This window comes from Psammomys obesus, unplaced genomic scaffold, assembly GCF_907164565.1.
Source record: "Psammomys obesus unplaced genomic scaffold, mPsaObe1.curated_primary_1811, whole genome shotgun sequence".
In the NCBI taxonomy this organism is placed as follows: Eukaryota; Metazoa; Chordata; class Mammalia; order Rodentia; family Muridae; genus Psammomys; species Psammomys obesus.
In genome coordinates, this window is record NW_026594428.1 from 18,538,173 (window position 1) to 18,559,180 (window position 21,008).

Below are 21,008 nucleotides of genomic sequence, written 5' to 3' on the forward strand. Positions count from 1 at the left end.
ATGGTAGAAAAATAAAATGGTGTTCCTGCAAGTTGTCTTCTGACTCCGCATGTCATGGCATACATCCCAGCCCCCTTCCCACAGGCATATAAAAACAAACAAACACAAATAAGTGTTTTAAAAATTAGGGGCAAAAATAAGTGTATATTTACATATATACACATATATCCTAAAACAGTTCATTAATCATAAGCCAAAGAAGAGTTTTGAAAGCATAGAAACAATGAATTAAATAAATATGTAAGTGTACTAGACACAAAAATATAGTACTCCCTTGCATCAAAACATCACAAGCAAAATTAAATGGCTGTCAGAAAAATAACAATCAAAACGAATGGTGCACACGGATTTATTTAACTATCTACAGGAACGTACTAAATATCAGCCTGAAGTACCAACAGTATAATTATGATCTTGTAATTATAATTATCCAAATGGGTAAATGCTAGAACAAGACAACCCAAGACCAGCAAAAAGCTAATGAGCATGAATGAGCTACATGCCCATCAGCAGAGAGAGTGAATTAAAGCATTAATGCAAAACTAAGTACTCAACAATAAAGATAAAACCTCAGAGCATCACAGAAACCACACTGCTCGATTTCTGGTGCTTGGTGAATGGCTCCAGCCATTGGAGAAAAAAAAAAATCAGGCGTGATGCTCACCTAGTGTCTTAAACCTCAAAATGAATCAATAAACACAGGCTGTAAAGACCCTGGGAAGAAATTCAGATGACTTCTATAAACTTGGCTTAGAAAGGGTGGCTTGGAAGTCAGTGGCAAACCCCAAACCATAAAGAAATGGGTTGACTCTGGTTGTTTGGAATTTTAATTCTTCTCAGCAAGACATGCAAAACAAACCAAATACAACCCATTTCTGTTGAAAGTCAGGGCACCCCTCAGACCATCTCTTCTACTGAACTCAATAAAGAGAACTGCATATTTTCTAGAAGTTCCACGGTTGAGTGTAGCGGCACATGCCTTTAATTGAGAGGAGGTGTAGGCACACCAGCCTGGTCTACATAGTGAGTTCCAAGCCAGCCAGCAGTACATCGTGAATTGCTATAACAACAAAACAAAAATCTGGTGGAGATCCCCAACTTCCAGCCAAGCAGGACTGGTAGGCCCAGTCCCCAGTGAGGTAGAAGAAGCCCCACGACCAGCTTCCTGCTCCCTTCATCAACAGTCTGTTTACTGGAAAGGCTGCAAGGCAGAGAAAGCAAGCAGGAAGCAAGCAAAGCCATCCCAACATGGAATTAATGGTCAGGAAACAATATGAGGCCATGGCCTGCCAGTGACAGCAAGCCTGCAAAGCACGCCATTACAGCAGAAATCCAAAGCTAGCCCTAAGGGTAAGGTAAGCCAGAAGGAGAATGGACCTACAATAACCACAAGCCAGCCTGCAACAGCCTGCCCTGTTCTGTCTGCCAGTGGCAACTCTCTAGAGGGAGGTCAGCCACCCAGGGCTACTTAATTGTCATACAACAATACAGAAAAACGATCAGATGTACCAGGAGACAAGACTAAGAGAAAACATCTCTAGGAGACCCAAATATCCAAACTGTCAGACTTTAACTTTCTACATACAAAATAAACTTATAACGAATGGAGAAAAGCACCTTTCTAGCAAAAACTGAAAGCAGAAAAACCAAATAAGGGCTGGGAGAACACCTTGGCACTGAGAGCTTGTTAGCATATGCAGGTTCTAGAAGGTTCCATCCCCAGCACTGAAAGAAGGGGAAATAAAGGAGGACAAGGAAGAGGAGGAGGAAATGGAGGAAGAGGTTATAAATATAATGAGTGAAGGTAAGAATTTAAAAGCAGGTGGGGAGAAATGGTCAGTGCGTTCTGAGATAATAGGAACAAGAAGTTCAGGGCCTGCTGCATGGTGGGGTGACTACAGATACAGTAAGGCGCTGTGCATTTCAAAAAGCCAGAAGAAAGTAACCTGAAAGTATGTCATAAAGGTGGCTTCTATTTGAGGAGACAGATAAACTTACCCAGACTTGAACATCACACACTACAAGTTTCATGTTTCATTCAAAAACTATTTCCTTAAAAAAATAATGTAAAAACCAACAGGAGATTAGGCCAAGGAAAAAGGTAGTGAAGGGGGTGATTGGTTAACTAAAAATGGTCAGACAAGAAAGAGTAAGCAGGAAAAAGAGCTAAGAGATTCACGGAGTGCACTGTGACTCACCAAATACAATATCGAACAAGTTTGGTGCGAGCAGGAGAGGAACGGGGAGACATTCAGGCTGGGTGATGATGATGAGATGATGATGATGACGGGAAGGTTGCCTTTATTGCTTGCAGATCCTGATAAGAGAGTGGTACCCAGGAAAAGCGCATTTAACAGTGTGCGCGATCTGGGATCCAAGGTGTCGTGGGGTGGTTTGACTGAACTGGACTGACCACCTGGGAAAAGCACATGTAAATCTCGGGACCTCTGGCTGGACTTGGTGGCTCAAGGAACAGGGCTTTCTCTTTCTACAGTGTGAAAAAGGGCCTGAGCAGACACAGCTCTGAAGCATGTTGGTCAAGGTAATACAGCAGGAATGGGAGAGAAGATGGAGACTGAGGCAGGATCGGTCTGAGTGAGAGTCATGACAATAAGCAGGGCAGGTCCTTTTTCTGGGAGGCCATTTGTCATATGTTCTGTCTCAGTCAGTACATGCTAGGTTACAACGAAGTAATAAACCAGGCCCAGTCCCACTGGCTTGGGCAGGCATCCCCTCCTGTCCACACTACATGCCCAGTGTTTTCCCTAACGCTGAGGGTATGGAATGGACTAGCTGAATCTGTAGGCCTCCGGGAAGACGGAAAAGAGGGACAATCCAGAAGGCATTCTCACCTGACCGCACCCCCACACCTACCTGGAAGGGCACATACTCTGCACTTTTGAGGGGAGATGTGAGAACTGCTACAGGGAAATGGTGGAGATAATTTTAAATGAAGTTCAGGTGAAGGGGGTCATGGTTGGGACCCCAAATGTTCCCTCAGGAATCATGACCTGAAGAACCTGTGCCACACCAAAAGCCCTTTCAAATCATTAAAATCAGAAGCATTTTCTTGCAATGAGAACTTCACATACCCCCAAATGCATCTGAGCAAGAGAATGCCTCTCCGGGCTCCTTGAATAAGCACATATTGCTGGTTGCTTAAAAACCAGCAACCGTATGAATAATGCCCTGCTCCATGTAAATGTATGGGGAAAGCACACATTTGCACTGTAAAGTCAAACACCAGGAAATATGAGTAATGTCCTGGGAATGTAAATGTATTGGGAAAGGCCCAAATTTACCCAGAAAAGACCGACATTTGAATCTGGCTCTAACTACAGGATACAGACAACAGCTTTTTAAATTATGCATTACAGTGCCTCGCAGAAAAACTTGTTCAGCACTAAAGGACTGATGAGAACAGTTTGTTGATCTAAATGTCATCCTATGGAGTGTTTTGAAAATTCAGAGAAGAAAGTAGCATACACACACACATGCACACACAGAGCAATGGAAGCCTTAGGCACACTGTATTCTAAACACTGCATTAAATCCAAACAGTGTTTCTAAGCAAATAGGGGTCACTTGGCTGTGGCACCAAGGCATTCTCCTTTCTTCCCCACACCCAGCTCTGTCCTTCTCTATTGTCCCCTGTGGGCAAAAACAGAAGAAGCAACTGCGATGAACTTAGATGAAAGAGAAATCTCAAGAGCCGATTAACACAGAGCTCAAGGTCTTCTCAGGACTGCTTCAAGCCAGGATGGAGGAGGGGCCGGATTATATGGTGTGGCCACCCACCCAAGACTCCAGAACTACAGCTCTGCTTTCTGCTTCATGCACCCCAGTGGTCACCTACCACAGGGTCTCTTTGGGAGGACACCGGAAAGTAGCCGTCAAGCTCTGGCACTCACAGCCTGGTGGGCCTTGGGAAGCAGGCTGTAGGCCCAAAGAAGTCATGGCACCCATAAAGGGCTTTCCTGCCTCAGGCTCCCACATGCTTTCTTTCACCAGAGCCACTCCTGGTCACACCCTGAACCCATACATCCCATGGTAGTAGTCACACAGGCTGGAAGTCACCCCTCAAAGGCCCCTAGTCCCTCCTGCCTCTGTCCCTGACAGTGCCCTATCTGCTGTGCCCCCAGCACCTGACTTCCTTCCTTATCATTTGAGAACTGTCCAAGCTCTCCGGTCAGGTCCTTCTGCCTAAACAACTCTTTCCTTAGACTTGTAAACAGCACACTGAGGTTTTTTGTCTCGCTTCTGGTCTTTAATCAAGGGTTTCTTCCTTGGCAAAGACAGAAATTTAACATGAACCAAACACTGCAAGACCCTCCACTGCCTGCTTATGTTTTCCTCTGAGCACTCACCATCCTCCCCAAGGATGCCATTCTCACATTTTCTTAGGCACCTCAGTAATCACTTCTCTCCCAACAGCACACAAACTCCATGGAAGCAGCCAGTTCCCATCTCTGCTCAATGTCCTACCACCAGAACCACCCAGTGCGGGCACACACATCCAAAAAGTGCTTGAGAAATAAACGAGCATGTTAAACACATAAGGCAACTTTATGAACGTTTATACACATCCGTTTTGGGCTTTAAGTACTAGATATTCAAAAATACCTTTGAAAAAAGTCAAAGACGAATGTGTGGCAGAGACAGCAGTGCATGCCTGTAGTCCCAACACTTGGGGACATGAGGAAGGGAAATGGCAAATAGAAAGGTAGTTTGGGTTACATGTAAAACTGTCTGTCTCTCTCTCTCCCTTTGCGTATGTATCTCTGTGTCTGTGTCTCTCTGTTTCTGTCTCTCTCTCTTTCTCTCTCTCTCTCTCTCTCTCTCACACACACACACACACACACACACACGGACGGCAGGGCTACAGCTTTCGTGGTAAAATACAGATCACACAATCATAGTAGGATAAGCAGGCCATCCCCAGCTTCTGTCTAGCTCTATTGTATCTTCACTGAGCACATGCTGGCTGCCTCTACTTGTCCTCAGTGTCCCTCACTGCAAGCACTGGATACATGTGGAAGAAGGAAATTTGGAGAAATTTACAGAATTAGGTTTCAGGCCTGCTGGGGTAATCCCCTCAATTCAGAGTCTTGCAAATTCATTTGTTCCGTTACAATCCCAAGAGGGAAATATTGTCTAGTATTAATATACAAACCACAGACTCCAAATAAAAAGCAGCTGTGTGCCAGGTACTGTAGTGCATAACTTTAATCCCAGAACTTGGGAGGTAGAGGCAGACAGATCTCTGAGTTTGAGGGCAGCCTGGTCTACATAGAGTTCTGGGCCATCCAAGGCTACATGTTTAAATAATAAACAAAAATAAATAAAAAAAATTTTAAAAAGGAGAAGAATAAAAGGCAGCCGTGTTTACAGAGCCAGGAACCCTGATTATGGAAGTTTGCCACACTGAACGAGATGGTAGGCAGTTTTCTACAAAGGTATTTACATTCTTCAACTTTCAAAACAGAGTTCTCTCAAGCCTACCCTGAGAAACAAAGCACACCAAGGACTATGTCATAAAAAGAATGACAAAACCACCTGACCAGACTGCTGATAAAAAGAGGCAGGAAGAGGGAAGCAGCCCCTTCCCAGACCCACCACACTTTCCAGCAGCTTCACTCCTACCCATTCTAGCTTAGGGACTCTGACCCCAGGGGAACTATGGCTCTAGCGAGTATGACAATGTCTAGACAGTTTGGGCTGTCACCACTGGGGACAGAGTTCATCCTATCATCTAATATGGGAATGTCAGGACACTACCAAACATCCTACAATGCAGAGGACATTCCTCACACAAAAGGTGTGTGATCAAACACACCAAGAGTGCCAAGCTTGGGAAACCATATTCTCTTATGAAACAATGACAGGCTATGACTTACAAAGATGTGCCTTAGATTTCTGAAGCCATGCAATATTTGAGTAATGTGTGTGCAGAAGGAACTATTCTGGGTTTTGAGTTTGGTCTTTTCCTAAGCTAGTAACATCTTTCATCTCACTGTTGGGCATGAGCAGAAGAAGCAACAGCAGCAGCAGCATGCTACATCCCTGCCCAAGAAGGAGACAGCCCACAGTGCAAATACATGCTGCTAACGAGGCTGCCTGGTAGGCCAGGTGTACTAAACACATTTGCTAGAGGAGATGGTGGTTTTGACACACAGTCTCACTGTGAAGGCCAGGCCTAGACCTCACCATGTAGCCCAAGCTTGCTTCACAGGAACCATCCCTCCTCCATTCCCCAAGTGCTAGGATTGAAGGCAGGAGCCACCATGCCTGGCTTAAATACAACTTGAATTTGTGGTATTTTAAAGTTGTGGCAGATATACCATTTGTGACGTCATCATACAGTAGGGAACGTGTGGTATATTGCAAGATCAAGGATGGAGACAGCAGAGCACAGCACACAGAATTTCTTGGTCTGACATGTAGGAACCACAAGGAGCATCTCCAAGTTCTGCCAGCCTTCAGACTGAGGGTCTTCCAAAACTTGACCAATCCTTATTTATAAGCAAAGCATAAAAGCCAAGCGTGAAGGGTCCAAAGCCAGAGGGAAGTTGTACAGTGAAGGACCCAGAAACATTTCCAGGAATGGGAACATATGAGGATGCCCACAGAGTAAAGCCAGAGGAGGGGTACGTGTCCCCTGGTTGAAAACAGCTGGCACCAGTAGCTGGGGGATGACAGAACACCCAGCTTCTGTGACAGGAAGGAAAGCCAGGTGGTCAGACAGTCCTTGTTAACAAGGTTTGCACACATGGCGGTGAATCCAGATGTGGAGGCAGGTCAGATCAAAAAGCAGGGAGGGGGTGTGCATGTGAGGGGCCATCAAACAACGGGAGCCCAGATGGTGAAATTACTTTGTCAGAGATGGGGAAAGGTGGGCTATCTTCAGGCTTGCAGCCAGAAGCAGGGGCAGAGTCAGGGCTGGATGGAGACTTGCACTTGGGTGCAAGATGAAATCGGAAGCCCCGCAGCTGTGCAGTGGTGCACATCTGTAATCCCAGCACCTGGGACACTGAAACAGAAAGACTGGGAGTTTGGGGTCAACCTGGACTACATAGTGAGGGTCTTTCTCTGAAAAAGGAAGAAGGGGGAAAGGGAAAGGAAGGACTAAGAGAAAGAGAAGGAGGAGTAAGAGAAAGAGGAGGAGGAGGCAGCAAGGCAGGCCCGAGTCCAACATCACCAAGAACTTCTAAGCAGTCAGAACACAGAAGTGGCCCAGGGGTGCTGGTAAGTCCAGGCCTGTGGTTGCACAGGCTTAAGCCTGGAGGCAGCAGTAACATGGGATGTAGAAGCTGCTAGAAACCCACAGGAGAAATCCTGCTGATCCAGCTGTCAGCGAGACCCTCAGGACAGCAGCCAGGCTGAGCTGGCAGTTTCTCGAGACCAGGAGAGCATACTTACTGCTAAGGCAGAATCAGCCAGGGCTCTCCAGAGACGCAGCACCAGTAGGAGGCTCAGACAGGGAGCAATTTATTTTAAGGAATTGGTTCACATGATTGGGAGGCCTGCCAAGACCGACATCCACAGGGCAGCCCTAAGAAGATGGGCACGGGCCACACACCGTGACGCTGTTGGGTTTCTGTCTGTGCGACTGTGCTGCGCTTCGCTGTAGGTGGGCTGTGTGCACATTCCTCTAGGTGTGCGTGGGTATGAATGAGAGTGCCCACGTGCATCTGTGTACTTGCGGTAGAGGTCAGAGGTTGACACAAGGTGCTGTTCTCTCCTTGAACATGAATGAGGTCACTCATTTGGCTAGGTTGGCAGGCTGGGGAGAGCTGCGAGGGTTACAGATGCAGCTCAGCTTTTACACAGGTGCTAGGGTCTCACCTCACGCCTCCATGCTCGTGGGGCAAGCACTTCACTCAGTGAGCCACGCTCTACGCCCTGCTCTTGCTTGTCTTCGAGACAGGCAAGTTGCTTCAAGTTGAGCAAATGCAGTAAGAACTTGCCCCCAGCCCCATAGTGTGTCCTGTGTAACTGCCTTACAGAATGCATTTACTTTTCCTGTCCATCAAGGGAACTAAAGCCCCTACCTCCCCTTCCCCAGTCTAACCAGGGTTCTCTCTACCTCTCAAAAGACTCCCCCAAGAATACAGCTCTGTGTCCCCCACCCCCTTCTCAGCTGGATGATGGCTCAGTGGGGACAATGCGCTGGCAATATGAGCCTTAGAGCCTGAGTTTGGATGCCCGGCACTCAAGTAAAGGTCGGGAGTGATGTGTGTATATCTGTAACCTTAGTGCTGAGAGGATGAAGGTGTGCACAGAGCCAGGTGGAGCTGGGCTCACCAGCTAGCCTGTCTAGCTGAAATGGAGAGCTTCAAGTTCAGGGAGACACCCTGCCTCAAAAACTAAGGTGGAGAGTGATGATGAAATGGAGGAAGGCATCCCAACATGAGCCTCTAGCACTTGTACTGTAAGTATAAACTCACATACATACACGTACATACATGTACATGCACACACAAACACACAAGAAACCAGTGCAAGTTGAATGCTCAATCCAGCTGGTGTCTTCTGAGTGGCCTCCCCGCCATCTCAATCAAGATGTGTATCCCAGACCACCATTGAAGAGAGAGCATACAGATGGCAAAATGGTCTAGACTCTCCCCTTTCCCTGCAACACAGGGCCCACCTAGGTCCTTAGGCACTTCTGGAAACATGCCTCTGGCCTGTGCAGGCATTTGTCCTCCAGAGAAAAGAAGGGTCACCACAGTTCAGCAAGCTGGGTTCAATTATTAACAGAGCCAGTGAGCCTGACTTTTCCAAACCTGAAACTCATTTCCTAGACACCCACCCACATTCTCGTGCCAAAGAAAAAAGCCTAGCTACTACCAGTGGAGGGATAGCTGGGTCACTCACTGCCTGCTATTTTTAGCAAGTGACTATTGTCCCATGAATTGTCAAGTAGGGACGCTGAAGGTTTAGGAGGAAACAGCAGAGTGGGAGGGTCAGGTCCTTTAGAATGAGCACTGCACTTCAGACCCAGAGCAGGCCAGCACCACTGCCCCTAGAGCAGGGATCTTTGCTCTGACATGCACTCAAGAATGACTGCCTCTCCTCCGCTTTCCACAGCTGCACCTCATATCCATTCGCTCCGACTCGAGGTGCCCCCAGATGTGTACCACAGCTGCTTTCTCATCTCCCTGCAGCTGACATCTCTAACAGGATGGGAGGGGACATGTGACCGTGAATGTATTCCACTTCCTGTATAAGCAAGGACAACTTCAACTCCTGGCGCTCCCAGTTATTCCTACCTCCAAAGTGCTAGGACTATAACACATGCCACACACCTGGCTTTTTCTGTTGTTGTAGTTGTTTTGTTTTGTTTTGTTTTTGGAGGGGGGCGTTTTTTGATTTTTGAGACAGGGTCTCACACAGAGCCCAGACTGGCCTTCAGATTCACAGCAGGCAATCCTCCTACCCCTCTTGAATGCTGGGATTACAGGTGTAAGCCACTACACCCAGCTCAGTTTCCTTAATTACTCCTTTATGCTTAAGCATTTGCTTCACTTCCACCTTTTTCCAGGGCTGAAAAGCAGCCAGCAGTGCTGAGAAAGGACCTTGGTATTAACTCACTCATAGAAGCCATGGGGCAGAGCATCTACCACTGGGCAATGCTTCCTACTTCTGGAGTTCACGTGCTCCCCGGGGAAGCACAGGAAGGTGGTACCATACTCCAAGAGCCTTTCCATTTCAGACCTACAGAAAGCCTGATGGGAATCAGGTAAAGTGCTTTCGCCAAACCTGACAACCTGTGCGCTCTCTGGGTCTCAGAGAGTGGGAAAGAACTGGCTCCTGCATGCTGCTCTTGAGACTCCCCGTGGGCACCACTGCACACATGCCCACAAAGAAAACAAGTAAATATAAAAAACGTTTTAAGGACTAGGGAGTTGTCTCAGCCATTGAAAGTCGAATTGCTCTCAAATAGGACTTGGCTGGAGTCCTGGCACCCACATGGTTGCTTTACAACCATCTATAACTCCACTCCCAAGGAATCCAAAGCCCTCTTCCGACCAGGCATGCACATAGTGCAAATACATGAAAGCTGGAAAAACACTCATACCCGCAAGATAGTAAAATAAGTAAATCCTTAAAAATATATTTTAGAAGAGCCCAACCTCTTTATTTTAACCAACTTCACGAAAGGACACTTTCCTAGCGTGTGTGAGGCCCTAGGTTCCATCCTCATCGTACACACTGTTGGAGATAGTGGTACTATAAGTTTAACACCTTAACTAGCATTTCTCACAAGCACAAGGAGATGGGTACTGCCGAGTCTCCACCCACACACCTGTCTACGCCTCTTTCAGCTGAGGACATCCCAAGGCATGCGCAGTCTCCAATGAAAGAGCCAGCTGAAGCTGGACAGCAATGCTGATTCCCTGCTCATCCAGTGCCTGCTTTGGGCATGAGCGTATTTAGCTCTGACATGAATATTGCCTTTGGAAGCCTGTGTCGATTTTGCTCTTACTTGAAAATTGCTCTTTAATCCCACCACTCTAATCCAATTTCCCACAAAACCAAGTGTCACATGGGCTTTCATGTCTACCGTACTTCCTTTTCTCTGACTTAGTAGAAATAAGTCAGTTCCACCTTGAACTGTCCTTTAAATTCAATAACACAATTTAAAAACCTCTGTTATAGATTCTTGCATACATACATACATACATACACAAAGACATCAAATAACCTTAATATAAATTTTAAAAGACTTTACTATCTATGCCTATATGTGTGGTATATGTGTGTGTGAGAGAGTGTACACGTATGTGCAGGTGCTTATGGAGGCCAGCAGAGGGTATTGGATCCCTGGACCCAGAGTTACAGGCATTTGTGATCTACCTGATGTGGGTGCTAGGAACCAAACTTAGGTCCTCTGGAAGGACAGGAACTGCTCTTAACCTCTAAGCCATCTCTCCAGCCCCAAATTCTTAGGATCTTACCTCATTTAAATGCCACCTCCTGAGAGCAGAGGTCATCATATTCACAAGTTACTCAGGTCTCTGTGGCCTCCATCCACCACCAGTTCTTTCTCTTCCTACTCAGGTATCAGCAGACTTGACAGCAATGGGTAAGGACCCCTCCTTCATAATCAATACCTTGTAAAAGCAAGAACTGTAGCAGTAGGACTCCATTGAGCAGTCAGAGGAATGGGACCTGAGTCCTATCTCTAGCCCTGGGAGGAGATATGACATTCCGGACTTCCCAGAAGGTCATCCATTAATTGATCAGTATCTAGCTCTGGTTCCAGGAATCCTGACTCCTTCAAGATCACTAACAGGAGATATTCTACTACGTACCATTGTTCCCTCCTGTAAGGGTCACTCCAAACAAGTCTGTTAATCACCTGACAGGAAAAGGACCATTGGGAAGGTTATTTCAGAGACTTTTGAAATAGCATAAAACCTGCCTGAAATAAAGGTTGGGAAAATGGCCTCTCTAGCCACTCTTCATGCTCATCCATTGAGAGTGCCCTACAGCAGTCTATCTGGCCATTGGTGTCCCTCACCCATCCAGTGTTCTGCCCTACAGTGGTCTCTCTGGCCACAGGGAACTTACCTACTGGGAATGATGCAATTTACTCAGCAACAACCTCAACTTAACCTCTACACCATACCATCTGAATTCTTTCCCAGAGATCAGGAAGCTAAGGGAAGGCTAGAACCAGATCACAATGGCATGATTACACACACTCATGTACACACACACACACACATACACACACACACACCAGACCACCTACATGAATTACTTCCCAAACTTCTTGAATGAAATACATTGCCTTTATTCAATTCACCAACTTGTTTTCTTCTTATTCTTTTCAATAAAAAATAAACCACATTGTTTTACATAAGGGAATGTTTCGAGTTATGCAGGCCTCATGGCTATGATTTAGAATTAGTACCCCAATAAGCTGCAACACTGGTCCACAAGAAATTTAAAGGGAGGGCTAAAGACAATCAGAAGCAAAAAAGACTCAGTATACCCAAATTATACTACCGAGTTAGATTAGTAAAAACAGAATGGTATTAGCACAAAGACTTCCAATGTCAACCTTGGGTTTCTTCATGTATGCCCACACATGCATATATCTGTATATCCATCCCACCATCCCACCATAAACATATTTGCATATGCACACATAACCACACACAAATACACATGAGAAAAGAAATGTGTTATTATTGCAGTGCTGGGCAGTTGGAAACTTCACTGGGAACAGGGTCACCTGGGTTTTTTCAGTAGGAGAGAGGCAGCAGAGACTACCTGTGACTGTGGAGGTGTTTGGGGAAACTGAACGTTTCCTTCCTGTGATTTAGGTCCCTGTGAAGTGAGAAGTGTTATCTCCTGGCAGAGCAGTTTGCTAGGAGGCAGACGATCAAACAGTTAATAGCTTGGGGCTCCAGAGCTGGCTTGTCTGTAAAGTGCTTGCCATAGGAGCATGAGGACCTGAGGCCATATCCACACAACCCACGGGAAAAAAGCCGAGGGTGTCTGCCCCCCCAGTTCTGGGAACATGGAGAGGGGAGGTTTGTTGGCCAGCCAGGCTAGATAGATGGACAGGTGCCAGGTTCTGGGCACGCACGCACATGCACACACGCACCGGAACACTCGTGCGCGTGCACACACACACACACACACACACACACACACACACACACACACGCACCCGAACACGCGAGTGCTCACATACACACACACACCAGACCACCTACATGAATTACTTCCCAAACTTCTTGAATGAAATACATTGCCTTCATTCAATTCACCAACTTGTTTTCTTCTTATTCTTTTCAATAAAAAATAAACCACATTGTTTTACATAAGGGAATGTTTCGAGTTATGCAGGCCTCATGGCTATGATTTAGAATTAGTACCCCAATAAGCTGCAACACTGGTCCACAAGAAATTTAAAGGGAGGGCTAAAGACAATCAGAAGCAAAAAAGACTCAGTATACCCAAATTATACTACCGAGTTAGATTAGTAAAAACAGAATGGTATTAGCACAAAGACAAGCATGTAGATAAACTAGAGAACCCAGATTTAAGGGTACACAACTAGAGCCACATGACCGAAGATAAACACTGGAGAAAAGACAACGGCTCCAGCAAGTGCTGCTGGGAAAACTAGACGTCCAAACGTAGAGGAAAGAAACCAGACCTTCATTTCTCACTGCACAAAAAAACCAACTCCAAATGAATCAAAAACCCCAAGGTAAAGCCTGAAACTGCTAAAAGAGAAGGCAGAGAGTGCACTATAGCACACAGACTCAGATAAGGATTTCTAAATGGGAATCCAACTACTCAGGAAATGAGGCCAACAATTGAAAATGAGACCATGTAAAACTCAACTGCAAAAGAAATTGTCAAGCAAGCGAAGAAGTGCCCTACAAAATGAGAAAAAAAAAAAAACCTTTGCCAGTGATACATCAAGCAGAGGGTTAATATTTAGTGTCTCGTGTGCTGGCACATGTGTGACCCAGAGCTTGGGTATGGAAGTCTGGGGACAACTCAGATCATGAGACTTGGTAGCAAGTGCCTCTATACTCTGAACCTTCTGGGCTGTCCCAATGAGCCCCATAGTTATCAGCTATAAAACAGACATCAAATGTTCCTCAAATGTCAATGTGTTGAGGAAACCTTCAGGAGGTAGAGCCTCTTGGGAGGAAATTAGGTCATTAGGGACCCATTTTAAAAATGAGTAACAGTATCTCAGCCCCTTTTTTCTCTTTGCTTACTGACTGCTATTACGTGAGCAGCCTCCTTGTCATATGCTCCCACCATGCTGTACTGTGCAGCTATAGGCCAAATACAACAGGCCTGGGTGACTGTGAGCTGGGACCTTTGAAACTATGAGTCCGAAATAAACCTTTCATTGGCACTCACACCAGAGCCTGCATACAGAAAGGTTCAGAGGACAGTGTTCTCCCGTCAGTTCTCTCCTCCCTCGGTCCCTTACCTCAGTCCTGAGATTAAATTTAGGTTGTCAGGCTTGTGTCCAAGAGCCTTTACTTCCTGAGCTAGCTTGTCAGTCCCCTCACCTGTTCTGAAACAACGATTCTCTCTTCACAGCTTCCTGGTTGCTGAACTCTGAGCCAAAGGCAGTTTCAGGGGCCTAGATGTCCCAGACATCTTGTAGATGTGGTGGCTGAGTGTGCATCATTAAAACAACTCAGAAAAACCAACAAAGAGCATCCGCGGCTGGCGCAACCACATTGAGCAGAGGGTTGCCCTCAGACCATGACCTCAAACAGATGCACATACAAACATACACACAGTCGGCTGCGCAGCATCTAAACATACAAAGGACTGATGGGGTCACCCAGGGCAGAGCGTATCAGTGTCCGAGACTAGCCTCACCTCTCTCTGGTAGAGCGATAGCAGAAGAACTTCTGCCCTGCCCCATTCCCCACTTCACAGCTCCTCCACTGAGAGGAAGGTGGATTTTCTCCATGTGGATTTGGGCTTGACTTGTGACTTGCTTCAGTAGAAGCAACAGCCCTCCTGGAACCTGCATGAGCCACCGAAAGCCACAGGACCAGCCTGCTGGAAGAAAAGCAGGCGCAAGGGGTGGAGATGCCTCATCCATCAGCTGAGGCTAGCCCGGTCTAGCCATCGACAGCCCACCACCAGCTGGGTACAGACAAATGGGACCTAGCCTCCATAAACTACACTTGGCTACCCTCCACAGAGGGTTACTACTGAATCCCTGGGGTTTCCTGGATGTGAGTTACATGGTGCTCTGGCTTGGGGAAACATCTCCAAAAGCCCATGGGTATAAAGCTTTTGGTTCTCAAAAGCTTTATTAGGAATGGTCAAACCACAGAAGGTGGGGCCCTGCATGAGGTTCTTATATCCCCTGAGTTGTGTCCTCGAAGGAGACTACATGACTGAGGGGCCCAGTGCTGCTTTGAGGTGAGCAACTTCCTGCACCTCGGGCTTGCAGCCACTGCCGTCTGGTACCCGGAGGCCCAAGGTGCTAGGCCTCTTTAGGCCTGGGCTGAAAGCTGCGCAAGTATGAACCCAAACAAACATCTTCTTATAATTGTATTATTACTGCTAAGTGGTGGTGGCTCATGCCTTTGATCCCAGCACTAGGGAGGCAGAGGCAGGCAGATTCTATGAGTTCGAGACCAGCCTGGTCTACAGAACTAGTTCCCAGACAGCCAAGGCTACACAAAGACACCCTATCTCAAAAAGCCAAAAATTAATTAATTAATTAAAATAAATTATGACAGATATTTATAATAAATAAATTTATTATTATAGATATACACAGAGCTTACTAGCACACAACACTACCACAGCCACAGATAACTGATATCCTTATACCTAAAACATAAGTGCCTCTCTACTGCTGCTAGGCCTGGACACACACCCAAGGTTAGTGGAAGAGCAAGACCTGCCTGCCTGCCTGCACCGGCCTACTCTTCCCAAACCCACCTGACCTGATTCACTTTCAATGTTGTCCTTGGAGTTCCCAGCACAATGCTATTTAACACACTGTTCTCTCCTTCCCCACGACTGAGGATGGAACTAAAACGGGGACACGATAGACCATGGCTCAGTGGGTAAAACATTGACACACAAACATAAGGACCTGAATTTGAACCTGTAGGACCCACATCAAGCCTGGCTCTGTACGGGGGGCCTGCAACCCCAGTGTTCCTACAGCAATAAGGAAGACACACACAGCTGGTGGGTTTGTGGGTCACCCTGACACACACAGAAGCAAAAGAAACAAGGAGACCCTAACTCAAAGAAAGTAGAAGGTGAGGACAGGCACCCGAGGTTGTGCTGTGACTCCACATGGCACCATGGTTAAGAATGAACCCCCCCCCCACATACACACACAATCAAGTGTATCCACAGATCTCTCTCTCTTTCATAAACACACACACACACACACACACACACACACACACACACACACACGGGGTTGGGGAGGTTATTAAGGAGAGGAAAAACACATGAACATGTCCCAAAGAGCAAAGCAAACCTCTCCCTGTGTGCACTGGCCCTTGGCAAGCATTGGAGGTCTGAGGCCAGAGCCCACTCTCCATAGTAACTAGCAAACTAGCTGAGACCTCAGAGTTCAGCTTCTCCATGAGTCAGCCTAATTCTATGCACACACAGGCCGGCCGTGCATGCATATGGAGACCTGGGAGGGTGGAGGTTTGTGCATGAATTCCAGCACTGTGACCCTCCCTTTAGGAAGAGGAGATTTCTACATTCAGAAATCATTAAATATTTAAAAAAAAAAAAAAAAAGCAACAAATTCCTCCTTTGTACTTCAAGGTAAAGTGTGATCACACCGAAGTGTATGGAAAACTGAGATGTAAGCCTCTTTCGTGAGCGGAGGCACCTCACACTGAGGGGCTTTACGGTGATTTGGGGAAACTTCCTGAGATTTCAGCACACACAGGCATTCCACCTTTCAGCTTAACCAGGCATAATTTGGCTCAGGTGTCTGACACGCAAACTGCCCTTCCACAATTAAAAAGACACAAACATGTCTTCCATTTCTCTGTTAACGAGGGGAGAGCCACCAGGGCTGCAGGAGTAAGTAAAGGAAGGAATTAGGAAAAGGGTTTCTGGAGGGCTACACCACCCATTCATGATGGAAACCAAAAAACACAGGAAGAGCACGTGTTTGTTGTTACAGGAAAATTACGTGACAAATATTTAAGTGTTATATCGTAGATCCTGAGATCCCTCCAGAACAATATTTCAGACGCAAACTTGTGTGGTCAGCCACATCCCCTAGTCTCCACATGTGGTCCTTGGCCACCTGGGGCTCAGAGTGGACTTCTTACCTGTTAAGAAGTGAGCTATTACTATGGAACCCACTTGGCCACTGAATTGCCATGGGCAACATCTGTGCAGGGGTTCTAGTTTATCTCCATCAATTGTCCTTGGTTGGAGTATCAGTCTCAGAAAAGACTCCTGTGCCCAGATTTTTTGGTTCTGTTGCTCTCCTTGTGGAGCTCCTGTCCTCTCCAGGTCTTATTATTTCCTACTTTTTTTATGAAATTCCCTGAACTCTGTCCAAAGGTTGACCAACCTTACCAGGCCACAGAGGAAGACAGTGCAGCCACTCCTGATGAGACCTGATAGACTAGGATCAGAAGGAAGGAGAGGAGGACCTCCCCTATCAGTGGACACAGGGAGGGGCATGTGTGGAAAAGGGGGGGAGAGGGCAGGATTGGGAGGGGAGGAAGGAAGAAGGGGGCCACGGGGGGATACAAAGTGAATAAAGTATAATTATAAAAATTAAAAGAAAAAATGGAAAGAAAAAAAAAGTAGTGAGGTGTTCTGCATAGCAGCAACATTCAAAAGCCTTTAGAGCGGTGGTCCTCACCCTTCCTAATGCTGTGACCCTTTAATACAGTTCCTCATGTTCTGGTGAGCTGAAACCATAAAATTATTTCAATGCTACTGCATAACTGGTTTTGCTATTGTTATGAATCCTAAGTACCCAATATGCAGGGTATCTGATATGTGACCCCTGTGAAAGGGTGCTTGACTCCTCCCTGTCATGACCCACAGGCTGAGAATCACTGATTTAGGTTGTTCCTGGGAAGCTGGCCCTGAGCAGAAGTACCCAGCAGCTGTCACCTGCTGTTAATGCAATCACCCCACTATTCCACCAAAGCTCTGGAGTCTGCTTTCATTAGGGCAAATTATGAGCAACCTTTAGAGCACGCAGAACACTGTTCCTGCCTCAGGACCTTTGCACTTTCCCCCTCTCTGCACAAAGACTTTTTCTTGTGCTCAAAGGACACCTGCTGGCAAATGACCATCCTATTGACAACCTCAGCCCTTCGTGACTCAACACTTGAACTACCCTTAGCCAGCTCTGGGCTTGGATGGGGGCAGGTGGAAATGCCTTCCAGAGAAAGTACCCTTAAAACAGAAACCTCCAGGTGGGGGAGAAAGCAAGTCATGTGGCTACTAGAAGGTGTACTAAAGCATTACAGACTGGTCACTGGCAAGCTGACACTCATTTACTCCCAGTTTCAGAGCCAGCTAAGGACAGCTGGGTTTCTCGTCACCTTTGGTAGCCTTGGCTACCAAAGCCCCTGCTCTCCACTCCAGGCCATTACAAACCATACTGTACCTGCCACTATTCCTTGGCTCTACCTACCTGACCCAAATACCTTCTGCAACCTGCCACCTCGTTCCCTAAGTCTCTTGCTTTTTCCTTGATAGTTAAGGGTAAGAACACAGCCTCTTGTTTTCTCCCCTCGGGGCACGCAGAACATAGCCCCGGTCTTCTGGCCCAGAGACCTGTCCTCTGGTTCCCACACCTTTCCTCTGGTCCCCAGAATCATCTGATGTGTGCAAAGAAGTGGATGCTCTCTTAAGGCCCTGCAGTCTCTATCTTCATAACCTAAGGAAGAGAAAAATAGCAAGAGAAAACTTGGGCACAAGAGACATAAGGCTGGACCATGTTCTCTTCAGAACAAGGGGAAAAGACAGTAAGATGAGCATCAGTGTGGGGCTTTCCGAGCAGGACAGCACTTGAGGCTCACAGACCCCAGGACTGTCACTACAGGAGTTCTACACAAGAGGAAAACAGGAGCTGCTGGGGAGGCAGCTCTCAGGCCTCTGCTCCCCAGAGCCGCTCTCCAGGGGTCCTGGAATTTGATCAGTCTTCCCCAAGCCTCCTGTGCACCGGTTAACGTGTTATCAGCTTTCCTTGCAGTTTTCAAACGTTGGTTATTGTTTAGGATTCCTTCCCATCGCTGGCTACAGAGGCGAGTGGCCACTCACAGGTGAAGTCCTCAGGTGAAGACCACCCCAAACATGCAGACCCTTTGTCCCTGGCGATCTTTCCAGGCTGCTGCTATGCTCGCTCTGGAAGGAGAGGTTTCTAACGCCAACACCTGACCCGGAAAACTCGCTTAGTTAAACTGAAAGTGGAGCAAAAGAAGAGAACTAGCCCCCTGAGCCCTTCCTCCTGAAGCGTTCCAACCGGAACAGCCACCACGGAGGTGCTGCCCTCATCACACAGGTCTCCCTGACACATCGCAAGCGTGAACCATTTCCCCAGGTTCAATGTTCTCGGGTTATTGGAAAGCAGAGAGTAACACACTGGCTACACACTTGCCTAAGCCTGACCAGACTGCAGTCAGGGACAAACCACACAGCCCCAGGGTAAGCCCAAGGCAAGGGCTCTCCAAGTCCCCGTTTTAAAGCGCTTACTTTCCATCGGCTGTGACTTCCAAGAAGCAGCACAGGCGTCCCTAATTGGCGCAAGGCTGAGTCTGCAGAAACCTTTGGGCCTCCGGGAACATGGAAATCAGGTGAGGCTGTCTGTCCAGGGTTTAATGGGAACACGGCCACAGAGGTCACTTTCCCAGTTAGAGTTCGGAGGGAACAGCTCTCCAACTCTTTTTTTTTTTTTTTTTTTTTTTTTTTGAAACTTTCTTGCTTTCTCTGAGTCTTGCCGTAAATAATAGAGACTGCCTCCCCACTTCCCTGTGTGCCCGAGCGAACTGTGCTGCGCTGCACCCGGCCTGCCTGGAGGATGGCTGCGAGGGCCCCTAGGTCACCCGCAGCGGTGACCGCAGCAGATAAGGCTGGCTGGTCGCCGCGCGGGCCACTAGGAGAAGCAAGGAAAGACCGGGGCGTAAGAAAAGAAAAGAAAACTTCCAAATCTAAATCGAGCACCAGAGTGTTAGGCAAGGACAGCCGGAGAAGCCGAGGGGAACAAATGGGGAGAGCGGTAGAAAAAGGCTGTCCCCAGCAAGGAGACCTACCTGGGGCCTGGGGAAATGTAACAGTCAGGAGGTCACTGAAGAGATACCCCCCCCCCTTGTGTTAACACATTTCCAGCGTTGGCCTCTAGGGAGAAATCGGGGATCCCCGAGCGGTAAAGGGGCTGGAATGCAGTAAGAAGCCAGGTGGACCGTCTCCCGCCCGCTCCTCCCTTTTGGGCAGAACAAATGGGGTCCCATTGCCACAAGCCCGAAAGGAAGGAAAGAGTGCTTGGGGCAGCCGTAGATCCAGGACTAGAGTGACGCGGAAATGGGGGCGAGGGAGGAGACGGAGAGGACCCCGACCCTACCGGCACGCGGACTTACCCGGCCGTTGCGATCAGTCTCCCGCACCTCCTCGGAACTCGGCCCGCGCCGCACTAGCGCCCGCAGCAGCCCCACGTCGTTGGCGCAGGCGGCGCGCAGGAGGGTCGCCGCCTCGGGGACGCCCTCCTGGACGCTCTCGGCGCTCACCACGCTGCACTCCTCCTCGCCTCCGGGAGGGTAGAAGGAATCGTCCGAAGCGATGCTGCGGGTGTCCGGAAGACTGGAGAAGTCTTCGTACTCCTCGTAGTCCGTTGGGTCGTCCCCTGTCTCTACTCCCCGGGGTGGCGTCGGCGGCTGCGGGGCCAGGCAGCGTGTCCCGCCGCCCTCCGGCCCGGGCCCAGCCAGCAGCACCATGCTGGAGGCCCAGGCGCGGGCCGGGGGCTGGAGCTCGGGTTAGCACACGCGGACCCGGGACGCGCCCCGAGGTCACCGACCCTTGCCCCTTGCCTTGGCAGAAGAGCAGGGGCCCTGCGCGCTCCAGCTCGGCTGAAAGCGGCGCCAGGCGGCTGCGCTCTCCGAGCGAAGTCGCTGGCGACTGGAGAAAAGCCCCTGGGGTGGGAGGAGCCGCGGGGGCTTTCCCTGCGCTGCCGGGCGGGGTGGGAGCCGGGCGGGCGGGCGGGGCGCCTTCCCAGCTGGAGGCCCGGGCGGGCGCAGTGGGGGCCTTTCCTGACCTCGCCGCCACCACCTGACTGCTTAGCCCCGGGGCAGGGAAGGGCACGCCGGGGAGAACCCGAAGCTGAAAGCCCGCAGGGCAGACAGAGGGCGCCCGTCCCTCCCAGGGCCGCTCCCAGGGGACCCGGGCAGAGACGGGGTCCCGGGAAGCCCAGGGCTTAGACGGCTTTCAGGGTTGGAAAGTACCGACCCCTGGAGACTCGGCCTTTCCCGCTCTGCACAGAGGAC

At 48.4% G+C, this 21,008-nt stretch overlaps 1 protein-coding gene across 1 annotated transcript in view; it reads right to left on the minus strand.

The window, feature by feature from the left end:
• Ankrd33b (ankyrin repeat domain 33B) overlaps window positions 1-20,605 on the minus strand; it is a 76,947-nt gene extending 56,342 nt beyond the window's left edge. The window contains exon 1 of the mRNA XM_055619025.1: window positions 20,109-20,605. Within this exon, the coding sequence (XP_055475000.1) occupies window positions 20,109-20,462 (354 nt within the window). The 5' untranslated portion in view covers window positions 20,463-20,605. The remainder of the gene's footprint in view (window positions 1-20,108) is intronic.
• Between the last annotated feature and the right edge of the window lie 403 nt (window positions 20,606-21,008).